At 36.7% G+C, this 18011-nt stretch overlaps 1 protein-coding gene across 1 annotated transcript in view; it reads left to right on the top strand.

The window, feature by feature from the left end:
- ADSS1 (adenylosuccinate synthase 1) overlaps positions 1 to 17235 on the top strand; it is a 29955-nt gene extending 12720 nt beyond the window's left edge. Inside the window, exons 2-13 of the mRNA XM_059819170.1 lie at positions 1618 to 1720; positions 3174 to 3236; positions 4021 to 4071; positions 4413 to 4479; positions 5596 to 5703; positions 6050 to 6131; positions 6554 to 6680; positions 7889 to 8043; positions 9234 to 9358; positions 11296 to 11393; positions 12546 to 12695; positions 13937 to 17235. Coding sequence (XP_059675153.1) covers positions 1618 to 1720; positions 3174 to 3236; positions 4021 to 4071; positions 4413 to 4479; positions 5596 to 5703; positions 6050 to 6131; positions 6554 to 6680; positions 7889 to 8043; positions 9234 to 9358; positions 11296 to 11393; positions 12546 to 12695; positions 13937 to 13989 — 1182 coding nt within the window. The 3' untranslated portion in view covers positions 13990 to 17235. The remainder of the gene's footprint in view (positions 1 to 1617; positions 1721 to 3173; positions 3237 to 4020; positions 4072 to 4412; positions 4480 to 5595; positions 5704 to 6049; positions 6132 to 6553; positions 6681 to 7888; positions 8044 to 9233; positions 9359 to 11295; positions 11394 to 12545; positions 12696 to 13936) is intronic.
- The last annotated feature ends 776 nt before the right edge of the window (positions 17236 to 18011 follow it).

Raw genomic sequence — 18011 nt, 5'->3', positions numbered from 1 at the left:
TGGTACCTTTAATGAGATCCAGATTCCTGCAACTGCCTTATTATATCTGGGAGGCAAGCTAAATACCTGGGACAGCTCTGCTTTCTTCAGGATTCTCCAGACAAGTTATAACTCTGCATTAGCAAGACACTTGGGAGTCCTTCCCAGCCCAAGGGTGAGCTACCCAGCAGTTTGCTACCTCAAATGAAATTTTGCGTGTACCGGTTTTTCTGTTACGACTCGGACTCGGCTATCCCTTAGCAGGCTATCTTTTTAAACATCATTGTTGAGCTCATGTCTTCCAAAACATGAGAATAACTTTTGTTGTATTTAAAGGCATATTTCTTAATGTTTCCCTTCATCCCACTGCTTAAAAAAGAACTTGAATTTTTTTATAACCTGTATCTTTTCTTAAATGTGTTTCAGTGTATATCCACATTTTGAAAGGAATGTCAGTTACATGCAAACAAATGGATGAACAAGTAAATTAAACTCTGGAAGAAGGCGTGTTATATTAATTGTTAAAAATGACTATTCTTTCTCAGAATTTTCATGTAACAACTCTACTCATTCAGCCAACTCTCTTCATTATTTGCAAATTACCAGTCAGTCTCAATTCTTCCTCCAGTAGATGCCCTCATTCCAGTTGCTTCTACATCATTCAGACCTCATATCAAATCCATGAAAACTTGTCATCATTTTGAAAAGTGGAAGGGCCTGTAGCATCAGAGCAGACAAGTAGTCAGATTTACCAACCTTATCAGTAGGAGGAAAAAGTCATATCACCACAGAACAGCAACAAACATTAAGCCCGTTGAGAAAACTGGACCTTTAATTTTTAAAACTTTGCTGCTTCAGTTCAAATCAACTCGTGACCTTGATTTACTCACCTCTTCCCAAGTTTGTCATTGCCCTCATTATCTTCTTTTAAAGCCTTTTGGGAAAAATCAGTTTCTTGAGGAAAACACCAGCTTCCATTCTCAGGTCTGGTAGATGGTCATGAAAGGTATGAATTGTAGTAGACTCCATAAAGGTGTTGTGGTGTTAACTGGGAAGATCACCCCTTGACAGTGAGAGTCTGTGAAGCTGCAAAGACTGCACATGCTCCCAGCTCTATACCAACCTTCTGTCTTGAACACCTAGAGAAGCAGTAGCTGTTTGTGGGTGGGCAGGCAGGAGGCACTTCCATCCAAAAGGAAATACTGGGCATTGTAAGCTTAACTCTAAAGACATGACCATGCACAGAGGATGCCCAAAAAGGATGGGCTTGTCTAGGCATGTCAGAGACAGAACTCTGTGCGTGGTAATTCAGTCTGGTTTTGTTCCGAGAAAGCTTCAGTTCTCTCTTCTGCCACCACTCCTGCATTTACTTTTGCTCTGCCCCAGTCCTGCCTTGACTCCGTGATACCATTCTGCTTCCTAATTCCACACAGTCCTGCTGAAATCCTTCAGCCCCCTAACTGTCCTGTCTGAGCCCTCTTACAATACTACGGCATCTCAAGAAACTGGAAGGTGGAGAAAGCAGTGACCTAAGACATGAATGTATAAATAAAAAAAGATGATCTTGTCAAATCGTTTGCTGAGTGTTTAGAGCAGTGGTGTAGACCATTAATCTTCTGGTGTTTCTTTCTGTTGCAGGGTGGGAATAACGCAGGCCACACTGTGGTTGTTGATGGGAAAGAATATGATTTTCATCTCTTTCCTAGTGGCATCATTAATCCAAAGGCAATTTCTTTTATTGGTAAGACAAATTTGGAACTTACTAAATAAAATAGTATTACATGGTAGGTAGCTGCAACCATGTTTTATAGTAGCAAGCGAAGAAAAACATATAGGTGACTGTCAGTTGGATTTGCTTTAGCTTCAGCTGTTTGACTTTTATTTCACTGCTGCTTTAACATGAAGAGTTATTCTACTTTCAGTGTCAGTTTAGTTTCCGCTACTAGAAAACTGAAAGAATCCTCTCTTTCTGTCATGTTGCTCTTTCTTATACTTTATGGTACAAGTTTGGATCCCATCCTTTACTTGCACACTCCTTTTATACTTTCAGAAATATAATGGCTATACTTTGAGCACACAAAACCCAGCACTTAGGCTAAATAAATAATATAATTTATCTCTGGCATCTCTTTACTGACTTTCCAGAAAGAGGCCCCAAGATACAGGGCTCTCCTTGGAAGGTTATCATCCAGTCTCCTTTTTATTCACATTACCAGCTGTTTCAGGTCATGTTGTATTTCACTGTAAAGATATTCAATGCAAATGACATCATAAAAAAGTTGCATTGCTTACTGGCCATTAAACTCATATTTAAGTCGTAGGCAAATTTAAGCATTATACTTGTCCAAAATTATGATTCTTTTTGAGAGAAAAAATGTATACAGACTGTGCAAGAAATGAGCGTAAGTTTTAGTGAGTCACGGAACCATAGTTGCAGTTTTGTTCCATTTGAAAATTTCCGAATGGATGATTGAAATCCATGAAACGCATTTTTTCTCTCTGCTAAACACAGTGTATTGTTTTGCTTTCTGCTTTACTCCCTTGTCAGTTAGTAAAGTCTATAACTTAAGTTATGCTAAATTTAGGCTGAGACAGACTCTTGCAGATATTTCTGATGTTCCCAAGAAGGAAGCAGCAGCTGTTTCCAGCCCACTACATCACTAATCCTCCACGTCTTGTCAGTAATGCTCCGTATTGCTTGTGGATTCTATATTGTAGCTCAAAAGCAGGGAGAAGGCATTGCTAATGTATTATAGCATTAGTTGAGCTCAGTTTAAAACAAATACATGAATATTGAAGAAAATTTAAATATTGTCACACAGGCTTGTCAGTGTTGTAAGGCCACAGACTTCTTTGAGCTTTTACCAGGGAACAATTGAGGCTGAAGTCGTGGTGCAAACTCCACCACAAAGACAGACAAGAATCTGCTTACCTCAGCTGGCTTCAGAGCAGCCCTGGCATTCACATCTGAAACAAGCAAGCTCCGGTTTTAGCTCTGATTTTAGCAGGCTTGTAGCTGCTTACCCAAAATGAGGATTTATCCAAAAAGCTCTCAAGATCACTTTGTGAGAAATGTGAGAAGCTTAGTCTTACTTTTTAAATAAAATTTCAGACAGCAGTTGTTTACATGCCTTACATCCTAAGAATGAGTATTTTATTTCTTACTTTAAAATAAATCATTTATGTTCCCAAAGGTAATGGAGTGGTTATACATTTACCAGGCCTGTTTGAAGAAGCTGAAAAGAATGAAAAGAAAGGTTTGTATCGAGTAGTTTTTAACCTTTCTTTATATTGGCAGCCAGGTTGAGGGGTTTTTTAAGCCTTTGTTTCTGACCATAAATATTCAGTGCAATAACATTCTAGATTTTAAATAATGAGGAAAACAGCATTTGAAATGTTGAATTGTGTTGTAGTCTTCAGACTGCTTTTCAAAAGCAATCTTTTCATGGGTTTTCAGGGAGTTTTATGGCATTTGATACCACATTAGATAGAAAATAAAATCCTAAAGTGTGTGGCAAAGCTCCCTTTGAGCTCAGACTGAGATGATTTAACCCAGAGTTTCTGTGTCCCCATTTCTGTGCCCAAGTATAACCTCAGTTGGTTCTGCTCTGAGCAAGGCTTTGGACCAGATGACCTTCTAAGGTCCCTTACATCTAAAATTGTTTTCTGATTCTATATGTATAAATTTTCTATTTTCTGAGGCACAAATAGAGTTTAAGTGATTTATCGTATAGCGAGTTAAACAAGAATCTTTCATTAAAATAAGAATTGCGTGTAAGCCACAGAATTCTGGCATTAAGAAGTGAGTATCTTTGTCCATACCAAAATGAGAAAGCTGAAAAAGTAAAAAATGAGAAAGGTTTCTTAATGAAAATGTTGCTGATATTTGATATTCACTTATGTTTTATCCGTTTTGTCTACAGTCTTCTTAACAAGAAGCTAAATAAACTAGAAGAAAGACATAGAAAAACGAAAAGCAAATCTCAAGGTTTGACCAATCAGCACAGCTGAAATCCTACTTTTCTTTATATCTTCTGACAGGTTTAAAAGATTGGGAAAAAAGACTGATTATATCAGATAGAGCACATATAGGTAAGTGATGATTGAACAAGGAAAGAACTCACAAATGATTACTTAGCTCATGGTGCTAAACTACATTATTACTCCACAGAGCAGTCATGTACTTGATCTAATACGGCTTCTTTATATGTTGTGTATCTGAAGCATAATAATGGAATTTGTATCCGCTAAAGAGTGATGTTTTACATGTTTTCACAATATTTAAGGAATACTCGCTCTGTTTTCACGTGAGGAGGCCTGTGCACTACCAATGATAACAAAGGCACTGTGTCTTGGAATTATAGATGTCTGTGATGTAAAGAATGTTTTTCTTCTTTGGTGTCCCAGTATGTCCATTTGATTTTCCATTGCAGTGTTTGACTTTCACCAGGCAGTAGATGGGCTCCAGGAAGTGCAGCGTCAAGCACAAGAAGGAAAAAAGTAAATATTTTCAGCAGCTTCATTTCATTAACAGTTATGCAAATTTGAAAAATTGGTGTAATTTTGGAAAACAGAAATGCAATGTATCTCTAAAGAGCCTTGCTGATGTTACTAATTCTGACTCTGTTCTGCTCCTGCTTATGTTAGTATATCACTGAAAAGGCAGGGTATGAATTCTTACATATTTCCATTTTCCAGTTCTCTGCAACATACGGAGACATTTTGAAATTCCTACCAAATCCTCAAAACCCGTTTGCATTAAAATGATGTTTCCAATCCAGTTTGATATTAGACTAGTGATACTCTTTTGAATCAGGTCTGAAGTGTTGGCATGATTAGGTTCCACACTCGTAATCGTTTATTGTATATTCGCTTATACTTCATGGAGATACTAGTTTCTATTTTAATTTTAATCTTACACTTTAGCACAGTATGTAACTATTCATACTTCATTATTCTGGTTTCTGAAAGAACAAAGGTTTATGTGAACACGCTGTATTTTTCTCTCTGGTAGTCTATTAGTTTTTGATCCCATTGGACAATTTCAGCCAAACTTAACATACAAAGAGATCTCAAAATTCCTGTATTTCTAAAATGCACATGAAAATAGGCATGCGGGTAGGGAAACAGTTTCATTTTTACCCTCATCAAGGTAAAGGCTGCAGCAACAGTTCATAGGGACAGAGATGGTATGAGTAATGCAAAAACCGCAGGAAACCAGTTTGATCACTCACAGAACTGGTTGTTGTTTACAACTGTAGACAGGGCTGCAACTGTGAAAATGTGAAAACAACATTTGTTTCCTATTGTTTGTGGTAAGGAATGTAGTAGTACCACGGGATAGTATAGTAACCATTATTACTGTAAAATATATGTATATACAAACATAGTTTCAACTAAGCTTGTCTTAGCCAGACTCAAGGCTTAATGTTTTACTGCATACCATGAATATTAGCAATATTTATGCAAATCCATTGATGCATGAAATTTGCTATATATTTATTATTATAGAACTTGGGGGGGGTGTCTATATTGAAGAGCGTTAACAAAATTTCTTAGCGTAAAGCATATTTTTGCCTATATTTATATATGTTTGGGGGGTTTCTTTTTAATTAGTATTGGCACAACAAAGAAGGGGATTGGACCAACATATTCTTCCAAAGCTGCACGAACAGGCCTTCGAATTTGTGACCTCCTTTCTGACTTTGATGAATTTTCTTCAAGGTACAACTATTTTCATTTTTAAATAATTGTGTTAGAGTGATACATTTTGGCTGACAGATTTGCTTTTAAGGAGATATTTTTAAATATGTGTCTGAATGTTGTATATAAATTGTCTAGAAGGAGAAGAAAACTGGAAAGAATGTGTGTGTGTATATTTCCAGTACTTCATAGAGTTTCTCATCATTTAAAATGTAATTTTGTACATTGGGAAATGTATCGAAGTTCTGGGTATTTTCTCCCTATAGCTCCCAGTAAATACTGTGTATTATATAAGCTGAGTTCTTGCCAAAGGTTCTATGAACGGTAACTCAGTGTTCTTCATCAATACGATTTTAATATTTTACAGATTTAAAAATCTGGCACAACAATACAAGTCAATGTTTCCCACATTGGAAATAGATATAGAAGGACAATTGAAAAAGCTAAAGGTAAGGAATTAACATCTGTAATATTTGTTTAGTTTCAGGGAAAGTATAGCAGAAAACAGTAATACTTATTTTAATTAAAAAAGTAAAAATGAAGTGTAGCAGAACTCCTACTTACTAACACACTATATAGAGGCTATATCAACAAAATGAGGTAGCTATACATCATCTCTGGGAATAAAAATGGTACAGAGATTATGGCATTCTAATGGTATAACAAGTCGTGTTTTCTTACGTGAGTGGTTCAATACATTGATTTGTTTTCAATAGAATATAAACTAATGGTTGTATTTTTCAGGTAAAACACAGCTATTGAAGCAGGCATGTTAGGGTTCTCTGTTACGTTTCATGTTTCAAAAGTGAACACAGTGTTCCGTGCTCCCAGCCGTTGTCTGGGGAAGCTGACGTTTCTACTCAATTTGCAGGGATATGCTGAAAAAATAAGACCCATGGTTCGAGATGGCGTGTATTTTATGTATGAAGCTCTTCATGGCTCCCCAAAGAAGATTCTTGTTGAAGGAGCCAATGCAGCATTACTTGATATTGACTTCGGTAAGTTAAATTTTAAACTCAATTTAACTCCTAAGAGGTTAGTTTTATTTTGACTTGTGTTTTATATCAGCTTTGCAAACAGCAGGAAAATAGAGAAACAAAATAGTCTTTCTTTTAATAGGAACAGATCTCCCCAAAGTAAAGCACGGTAAGCCGGAGATTGTATCATTAACAGGATTAAGTGCTTAGGGTTTAAATATTGATTTTTACTGAAGTTTATTCCAGTGAGATTGAAATTTCACTCCAGATATTCTTGTCTTTATTACTTCTAAATGTGTGTGCACATTGCCGTACACTCCAGGCAGGCATTGCAGTGCTGCTGAGATAATTACTCTGTAGTGGAGGGAAGATTAAACTGGTGCAGATAACCTGTAAGTCTAGCTTTTTCAGCTGATCTCTACTCTGCTCTCTTACCAAAAGTCTAATTAAAACACTTAGGTCTCCACAAAGATAAAATGAAGAACTGGAGAGATGCTGCAATCCAGAGTCACAATGTAGAGATCATGAATAACCTTTTAAGACTTAGAAAATTTGCTGCAGATACTCAGAGCTACTTGTGTAGAGCACTGGGAATGTCAGACTGTGACCTTTACAACAGGATCTCTGTGGATGTTGCAGAAATACTTTCTGTGAAACACAGGACAGTGAAAAAAGCTTTACACATGAGCAGCATCCTATAATAGATCCAGTGCCTAATGGAAGTAGTACTGAGATGCTTTTAAATTTCTCCCTTGTGGGCAATCCTCAGTGAAAGTTGCAAAGGATGAATGCAGAAAAGCTTACGCATTGGAACAGATCGCATGTACTGGATACCTCCTTAAGTATAAGAAAGTAGTATATTTTCTTATTTGTCTGTGTGAACTTCTTGCTCACTAGTAATATGCTTATACAAATTGCCAGGATAAATCAGCTATTTGAGTGGAAAAAGTCCTTCATTTTGAGGGGTTTCTGTGGAGCTTTAGAAATCTAAATACATATTATTCACTACAGGAGGAAGCAATTTGGGGAAGAACAGCTTAATTCATTCTCTTAAAATCAAAATGGGGACATGTAGTAAGAAGAATTTGCCCTGCTCTTTGGCTGCTATTTCAGTTTAGCTTTAAAGCCAAACATACAGGTGAAAATCTCCTTTCAACTCATAAAGGAAAATCAGTCTTTGTTTCTTATCGTTGCTGAAACAGAGTTGTGCTGTTGTGTTTTTCTGACAGGCACGTATCCTTTTGTGACTTCATCGAACTGCACCGTGGGTGGTGTATGCACCGGGCTTGGTGTTCCTCCCCAGCATGTCGGTGATGTGTATGGTGTGGTGAAGGCGTATACTACTCGAGTGGGAATTGGAGCCTTCCCCACTGAGCAGATTAATGTACGTTTAATGTTACAAAATGCAATATATACAGTTGCCAAAAAATAAGGTCAATGGAATGGGGTAAGGGTATACCAACGATAAATAAGCACCATAATAATAATGCCAAGCAATCGCACTGGTGAAGAGAGGAGAATTATATTATAAACTTAACGTGTTTTTTTTTCAGAGGAGAGAAACACAAGTGTGATGATGTTATATTATAGTGACCACGCTTCTGCTGTAATGAATGATGTGAAGACAGATTTCATCATTTTATGTAATAATATTAGGTGCATTTCAGTGGTGAGAGTTTGTTGTACACTGGAACTGTCAGTGCATCACGGGAAAGCTTAAATTAGAAGATACAACTTCTGTGTTTAACAGCCTGTGTTCCATGTGATTTATAGAATAAATGCGGTGTGTGCATCAGCCAGTCGTGCACAAACTGATCAATAAAAAGGGGAAAGATTTTGATTCTTTTAAACTGTCTGTTGTATTTTCATTATCAAGAAACTAGAAAGCTCAGGGTATTGATTACGAGCTATGCACACAGCAATCTCTAGGTCAGTGATCCAAATCTAATTTAAGGATTTAGTCACTAAAATCCTTTCTCTAATGGCTCAGATGAATTGGTGATATCTTTTAGTTTTAGGAGTCATGAGTGTAAAGTTTCTTTCTTCTTCATTTTTAACACATTATAAACGCTGCCAGCCCGAAGGGAACAGTTGGCAGTCTCATAGTGTGGTAGAACCTAGGAGCCCTAGGCATGGTCAAGGAGTCTGACCTAGACATTGTACAAGCATTGATCTTGTCCCAGGCATTTACAGTCTTGTCCCCAAAAACAATAGATGCCAAAAGACCAGATGAAGAAAGTAAACACAAACAAAATTAAAACCAGGGATGAATTGTCAAGGAAATCTTCCTATCAGATGAAGGAGGAGGAAAAGTGTCTCCTTGGAACATGAAATAGTCATATTAAATAAGTATTTTGTAAATGCTAGTGACTGAAATACAAAAATCCTGTGCATGAGTGTCCTTATTCTCCACCTTAGTCCCCTCCTAATAAAACTTAATTACTTTTTTTCCTACAAAAAAGCCTTGGAATTGAACAACTATATTTTTCTTGCTTTTTGTCTCTATCTGTTTATATTTGTTTTCCTGCTGTTTTTCAGTGAAATACCATCAGCATTCTTTCTGTCGTCTTTTAGGAAATTGGAGATCTTTTACAGTCCCGTGGCCACGAATGGGGAGTAACTACAGGCAGAAAAAGACGCTGTGGCTGGTTAGATCTTGTCATTTTGAAATATGCTCATATGATCAACGGATTCACTGCGTAAGCATCACAGATTTTGCGCTACATTTGGAAGTGATAATTTTGTGCTTCGCAGAATAAATATGTAGGTAACATTAATATAACTCCAGTAAAGTGTTACAGTTTAAGCAATAAAATAGTTCACAATGGGCAACTGAGAATTGCCATAATGCTAATAATAATCTAATTCCTTTGACTTTTTTTTTAAAATCAAGTGATTTTACAACGTCATAACAGTGATTTTTTTTTTTTTCAGAGATGTTTTCACTTTGCTTACATCAGACAGCCAACACAGATTGGATCAATATATCAGTTTTCTAACAATTTGCTCTAGTGCTTTTGAATCCAGTGCTTTCATACTGACTTATATTGTGATCGAAAACCCGCTGGTTTTGAGCTTTGGTTGACTCTAGTGGATCGTACTTGTAGGACCAATTCTGCATCATTTGGAACCACTACCTCTTGAAGTAAAATAAGGGGGATGACACAAAGTGTAGTCTAATATTGTATTATAAATTTGGCTTTTAATAGGTTGCGTTTTGTTTTATTTTCTTTGGGACTGAGCGACTTACTTGATTGAGAAATTATTTTATAATTCAAAATATATATTAAATTGACATTTTAAAGTGGCTGTTAAAATGAACTGTTCAAGACCATAATGCCATCAAGCTAGCTTGTGTCTAATGCTAAAATGCTAGTAACTATCACAAGCCATTAATTTATAACTAATTACCAATCTGTATTTTTAGAAAAAGTTGCAAAAGTTTCATTACAGTTTTGTTCATACAAAGTGTAGACTTACTCAGGCAAACTTGTTCATATATGCAAACACATGACCCCAGTCATTTTAAGATCTTATAAACTGAGACTTAACTTAATATTGTTTATGCTACTGATGTTACAAAGGAACAATGATCTTTGTTCATTAATTTGTCAGAAGGGTTTTTAAAGTTTTTTTTTACTTGGATTTATATTTTGCTTTAACTTACACAGCTCTAGCTTATGTGGAAGTAGTATTAGGAAGGTGTTATGTTTCCTTCCATTTCAGTTCTATACAATTACTGCACTTCTATCAACAAAACTATGTCATCTCTGGTAACTGTGACAGTTAAAAAACATGGGGAGATAAAAACTTCAAAAAAGTTGAAGAACTGGCTCTATGCTGCTTCTTTCCCAAAAGGTCTTTTAATTTAATCATTGCATTCATCATATGCTTACTGAGCACATATAGCATGGACTATTATGCACATACCTGTCTAAATCCTTAGCTACTCATATTTTTACCAAGCAAGGTCTGGCATATTGTTTCTAGAGAATTTGACTAGTTTCAAAATGCAGTTTTGTTCTGATCAATGAATACTACGGTGTCTTCTTGAGGTTCTGTTTTTGTGTTCCAGTGTGTTCATTCAAAAGATGAAAAAGGCTCATTAAACTGACAACTCTGATAGCACAGCCTGGGCACTGAAAATCAGGCTGGGGTCTTTCTTACTGAACTGTATATGTGATTTTAGTAGCCAGATTATGCTTGTGAAGTCTGTTTTAAAAATGTAATTTACTAAATAAGTCTGTCTTACAGTTGTTGTGAATTGGTAGAAATAACAGAAGTAATCACTAGAGTGACGTAATGCTGTCATACACACCCAAACCAAGTCCAGTAAGCGCCACTTTACATAGTCAGCTTGCATTTTCATGCGCTGAACTGAACACTGTGCACCTGTATGAGCAGCCAAGCGTTTGGAAATGTGTCTTAGTAACTCAGTCATGTATTCATCCGAGAGGCGTGAATTCAATTAACAATGTTCATAGTTTAATATATTTGTGTATTTCTGCTTGCTGGGTTGCCTGAGCTGGATTTGGGAATACAAAACTAGAAAGAAAAAAAGAAAAAAGACAGGTGGAAAGTATTAAAAGAGGAGACTCATCATGTGTGTAACTCTACCTGATGTTTTTCTGTACAGTTTGGCATTAACGAAACTAGATATTCTTGATGTCCTTGATGAGATTAAAATTGGTGTTGCTTACAAACTGGGTGGAAAGAGAATTCCATATTTTCCAGGTATGTTGTTAAATATCTATGTTCATTGTTCTCTTTCCTGCCTGTTAAGTCATACCTGTTGGGAAAGACTGTTTGCTTTTTAAAATCGGGCTTGATTTCTTTTTCGCTAGACCTTCTGTAGAAATTTGCAGGACTGTGATATCAATATAAAGACTACTGTATCATATGTTAGCATTTTCTAGTCATCTTGTCTGTATGACAAGAAGTTCAGAGCAAATAAAATCTTGTGTTAGGGCCTCTATGTCTTGTTCCACTAGATTTTTTTTTTTTATTGACAACACAAGGGGTCTGAAAGTCAGCAAGATTCAAGTCAGTGTCTGTGTATCATTGGCGGTAGCCTTTAAAGAAGTAAAGTGAAAACAAAATCAGTGCTTAAGCTGTGCAAAAATGAGATGGATACAAGCAGAATAAAGCTGCTTGTGGGCTACAATCATATAACTCTAACAGCAACAACATTGTGGTTGATAATAATATACATTGCCTCAAGAATATGCTTCATGTTAAAACTTCTAAGATGTAATAATATGTAATTTTCATATATTAATGATGTTTTCAAGATACCTGTAACAGTCTATGCCAAGATGAGGGGTTTGTTCTGTTGAGATGGGGGATTCTGGAGGCACGGGGAGGGCTGGCAGCAGACAGCTTTCCCACCACTGATGGTAGTTCCTGACTGTGGACAGTGGCACAGTGAGAATTCCAGTGGGGAAGAGCTTGCAAGTTTTTAGCAAGCCTGATTTAACCCTGTTCTGTGAAGGTAAAAATTTTTGAGAAAGTCGTGCCTTGTCTACAGGAGGACTTCTATTTTATTATGTGCAAATCTGAACTAAAAAGTGGAACTACTATAAACTTCGAGTGATTTGTTTCCTTAAAAATACTACTGTAGTCTTTTGACAACATAGAGTGCATCCTAAGGTTTCGACAAGAGGAAACTGGATTACTGGAGCCTGTTGAATCAGAGTTCTCTTCCTAAGTAACAGAAATTAATTTAAATTAAGAATAAATTAATTAACCAACCAGCAGAAATGCTGTGGGGGGGTATTTATCAGATTATAAATGTTGTCAAAAGACTTTGTTGGTCAAGAACCATAGGTGTGTTCTTTTAAGGTGGAGCAGCTAAAATCAATTGTGATAAAAATTGTTCTCCCACAGCTAATCAGGAGATACTACAGAAGGTGGAAGTAGAGTATGAAACAATGCCTGGGTGGAAGACAGACACAACTGGCGCACGAAAATGGGAGGACCTCCCACCCAAAGCCCAGAATTACATCCGCTGTGTGGAGAACCATGTTGGAGTGCCGGGTAAATCTTTCTGTTGATGTACATATGAGGATGCCACAGCAGACAGGAACAGCTCTGAAAAAAAGTGAAAACTTTAGGATCTCTGCACCATGCTTCAGTGCATAGTTAGTCTAATGTCCTCCCTTTACTAAGCTCTTCCTTTCACTTTGCTTCTGTACCACATCCCTGTTTGAACATAGACTTTTCTTTTTTTCTTCTTTTTTTTCCTCTTCCATACTTACCCATATAAGGAGATGTGTTGCATAACGGATACAAGATTGTTTAGCCTGATTCTGCCCCTTTGGAAAAAAGAGAATCTTAACATGATCAGTCTCCAAAGGTTAAGCCATGCAGTTTTTTTCAAATCTAGTTGCTAGAGCTCTAGAGGTGCCAAGAGCTAGGTGTGGTGTGAATGGTGGAGTTTGGAAGGGAATTTCCCCAGTAGCAAACTTAGAAAGCTGGTATCTGTGCTTTTGTTTTCTATAAAGCACCTCAGAGGTCACATTTGGGGAGCGTGAACTAGTTGCAACTGTGGCAATTCCAGTATTGTTCATGGATTAGGAAGCATCTAATAGCAGAGCCTGAAACTCGCTGGATGGCCTGTGTGTGGTCATGGACACAGGTGTGGGCAATGGGATATGTAAATAAATCTCCCTTTACTTTATTTCTCTGGTTCTCAGTGTGAAGACAGGGTGGCTTGGTGGGTTTGATGTCTAAAGGAGATCTACGTGTAGTCAGTTCTATAGTATCCATGGGCAATAAAAACTGTAGTGGAACAATTATAGTACAGTATTTGGGGTGGCTGCTCACACTGGGTATGTTTTTAATTGCAGCCTTATGTTTAACAATATTATAGGACGTGTGCGTCACTATCTCCTGGTCCACGACAAGAAAACTTCACAGTCTGGCAGAGCGCTCGCTTCCTCTTTGCAGGGATTTAGCTGGACATCCTATCACTCAAGACAATGATAGTTAAATGTGCAACAAACATGCTTGACCTTCTGGTTAGGCCTTCCATCTGCAGTGCTTTGTGTTTATGGTATCATTATGTCATGCTTTCAAACTTCAGTATATCGCACTTCTAGTCTGGTAATGCAGCAGGAGTAAAGTGATTTTTGACACTAAAACTTCCTAGCATTGTGTTTGAGCACAAAGTTGGCCAGTTTGTAGTGAAGCATGATGAAAGGTGAAAATTATTACAATTCATTGATTATAATATTTACTCTCAGCAATTATTCTAATAGGTGTGTTTTCCTCCCCAGTTAAATGGGTCGGAGTTGGAAAATCAAGAGAGTCGATGATCCAGCTATTCTAAACAAATGAAGAACTTCAGTGATGAGAAGCACAACTGAGCGTTCATCTGTTCCTTACTGCTTCCTCTTTAAATGGAGATGCTATTTAAAACAAACATGTTCTTCTAGGAATTGAATAGAAACAAAATATATATTCTGTATTGTAACATTTTATTTATCTTTAAGTTCTCAGTAAATTCAGTGTAAAATCTACTTGGTGGCCATCATAAAAAAAAATCAAAAAAGTACTCTTAACAAAGTAAGGAAAAAATATTTTTTTAAATTTGAGCCATGTTACTATTTGAAAGTATTTTACATCCATATAGAGTTATTTCTTCTCGCTGAAACCAGTATTAAGCCTTTTCCAGTAGTTACTGGGTAACTTCAGAATTGTGAAGTTTGAATTTGTTCTTCAACTTCAAATGTTAAAATGTCTGTGTATCTGGGTTGGCACAAGATAGATACCATGTACTTAAATTGGTTGGATTATACAGATTTTCACTTTCTAAAATAGAGTGAAATTAGGTAGGTATTTTTGACTGCAGAAAGTAAAGCAAACACAATTATATATAATTTTTATATAATGATTTTTAGTAGCCCACTAAAATGAGTGGAGAGCAGCTAAAGCCTTTTTATCACAGAGCCTATTCTAGTAACTGAGATGACATCTGTAGAGGGCCAAACTGGAGGAAGTTGACCTGTCCAATAATTCTTTCAAATATCCTGTGTACTAACAGACAATCCCTGTGGAGACTGTCAGATGCACAGTCTTTACTTCATGCAGTAGGGAAGGAGTGAGTGAAGGTGGAAGGAAGAGAGTCCTCAGGGTACAAAACACATGGGGAGAGTGGAGTTGAGACAGCACGCTGTGTTTTCTCAGTGAACCTGAGACATTTCTTCCTCATAATGCAGTGATTGTAACTTCCAAAGTTTCACTGTAGCTATCTGTTGAGGAACTTGGGACTTGCAGCTCTGTAAGGCACACTCACTTCCACAGCTTCTAGGTTTCCAAGAATAAATCAATGCATGACTTAATGATGACTGCCCTCACACATTTTGACCTTCCTCAGCAAAATGTAATGCCTATTTATAGAAGGGGATGACATGTGGCAGCCAGGGTTGGGACATGCAGAAGCCATGGAGAGGTTCCAGAATCTTCAAGAATACACTTGGATTTCTTTGTGGATCTTCTAATTTATAATGGCTGTACTACAAGAGCTCTCAAAAAAAGGCCTACCTCTTGTAGAGGAAGAAGAATACACTAGGAACGGAGTTATGCCCTAACTGCGGAATTTTCCAAGTAAATGTTCCTTTTCTATATATGTCTCAGAGAGCTATAACAATATTATTTTTATCATTCTCAGGGGCTGGGGAAATGGTGTCACAACCTCAGTAATGCCATTATGTAGTGTGTGAAAATACCCCTTTTCTGAGATGATAACTCCAAGGATACAAAACAATTACATACTTTGCATCAGTGATGGGGGAAAAAGAAAAACCTATCTGGACAATCTTGTGTCATACTTAGCCCCTTTGTCTTTTCTCACTCACTATTAAATAATGGTTAATGGTCAAACCCATTTGTGTCAAGAAGCAATTACAAAAGTACTGGTACAAGCACATGGCAAGCACTAAACTTAACTGTTTAGGCATGTATTGCTGCTTGTAGGGAGAATTCTTACACCCTGTGGCTGCAGTGCAGTCTCTTCGTACCCCAGTTCATCACAGACTGTGGCTTTATGCCACAATCAAATACTTTCTATCTCTAAAAAAAAAAAAGGGGGAGCCAAAAGCCATGAATCCTTAATTCAGCTACAACTCCATTGTCAATCTTTGACAAGTTATTTAATCTCCTTGCTACTGTTTTGCAATCTGTAAAATTGCAATTAGGAATACTGCCTCACCTCTTCTAAACTATTCTTTGGAGGTTGGTGGGTCGAGCCCTGCAGTCCTTGCTCTGACACTGATGAGGAAGCTCTCCCTGTCGAATTTATGGGTGTTGTAATGAGAGAGTGATGAGATTTCTGACCTTACTTAATGTTTGCAAAGCACTTCTGAAAGGTGCTTGGTAAGTGCTAATTATTACAAGCACTGTGAAATGTTCCTCATTTATATGAGGTCATTTAAGCATAAAGATGCTTGGAGATACAGAAATTAAGTTTTGTTTTCACATGGCTTAACCTTGTGACATTGGCCGACTCGATGATCTAGACCTGTTCCTTTTCTTGGCCTCATCTTCATCAGTGCATTTGTTTCAGGAGGTTGCTGCTATATTTAAGGTTTGGTTGATTTGTAGGCAAAGTCCGCAATGGCTAACAAGCCATTCAGTGTGCTGAATAACTGGATTAAATGATCAACTCTAAATGAAGTATTTGACATATTGAAAAAAAATTAGTTTTTATAGTTTAATTTTCACAGGATTACTTTCTCTTGTTCACCTAAACTTTTTATTTTGCATTAAGTAAGTTTTCCATTAAATTTCCATTAGATCCACGTTGCCTGTCTTTGCATTCAAGGATTCATCAAAAACCCAGTGTGTTGTCAGTGGTCATGATGTAATAGGCAATTATCCTGTGACTTACTCAGTTAGGTAAAAATAATATCACGGATTTCATTTCATTTCATAGCATGGATTTTTTTAAATGAAAGTTCTATTGGATTTCATATGTGTTGTCATTGAGTTAAGTGTGAATACGTTCAGGCTTTTATTGAAAAGTTTTTTTGACCTACCAAGTGACACAATGCTTAATAAGAACAATTTCATGTAAATTTGCTTTCATTTTGGTTGTTTCCCCTATGTATTATTTTGTCTTGTTTGGAATTTCATTTTAATAACAATCACTGTGATGAATTTTAATTTCTTCTTTCTCCCCAGCCAAATGCAATAATAATGACTAAAACTGGTTGATACATCATCCTGTTAGACATCTGGATGGAAGAATAAGGGTAAACGTTTACCAAAAAGGCATAATTTGTGGTAAAGATGATAGTTTTTTAGAAGTAGCAATTACTGATTCACTCATGCACATTAATGTATTTGACATACTTTCTGACACTTAACCGTATGATATGGCCTTCATAGTCAGGTGTATGCTTCCTAACACATGCAGTATAGGATTCTGAAGCTTTCATAATTTCTAATTTGGCTATATATGGTCTTACAGTTCTGGCGTAATGCACTTTATAAAAGGAAAGAAAACTAAGCATTTCCATAGTAATGTGCAAACTATACTTACACCTTATGCAGATTTTTTCAGATGAATTTTGGATCCACACCTGTTTATTTTGTCCTGAAAGACATATTAAAACCAATTTAAAGTAACAGTGCTTGGTCTCTTTCTCTCTTCTTTTTTGTTTTTTGTTTGGTTTTTTTTTTTAACACAATACACTTCACACGAAAACCTGGTTCAATATTTCATGGATTTTAAAAAGTAAGTAGCAGCATTACTGAATGAATGGATATTTTTTTTCAATCTACAGATTCTCAGTGTTTGGCCTTTTTTTCACATATTCTATAAATTTTGTCACACTTTCCCATTTACAAACTGAGCAGGGATCCATCTTTACCACCGGGGATTCATGGTTAGTCATCTTTAGTTAGCTCATCTGAGTTGAACAATCATTTTATGAAGAAAAAAAAAAACCATTTCCTAATTGATGGAAAAATGTGCTTGCCATACCAGCTGGCTTAGAGCAATTGATATGAACTCCATATAGCTCTTTCTCAACAGCACTGTGCTAGAAATGAAAGGTAGATACGGGCTCAGATGATAATGATAATTATCACCTCTAAAATGTGGGAGGTCTTCAGACAAGTACTGTTAGGGCTTTTGGAAGCCTTTATAGAAATCGCTCTTTTTCTTACCCATTTTAGAAGATGTCTGGAACAGCAGGTGAGTCACCTGTCCAGTAAATGACAGCAGGTTAGTATACAGTTCAGGGCAACGTCTGAGAGCTGTAGGAGAACTGCTCTGCTAATTAGCTAATGTTTCTTCATTTCCTTTGCATCAGTTATATATATAAATTCATGTAAAATGGTCTTTGG

This window comes from Gavia stellata, chromosome 7 (genome assembly GCF_030936135.1).
Source record: "Gavia stellata isolate bGavSte3 chromosome 7, bGavSte3.hap2, whole genome shotgun sequence".
NCBI lineage: Eukaryota > Metazoa > Chordata > Aves > Gaviiformes > Gaviidae > Gavia > Gavia stellata.
The sequence above is the reverse complement of the archived record's forward strand: the minus strand, read 5'-3'. Positions and strand labels throughout refer to the sequence as shown.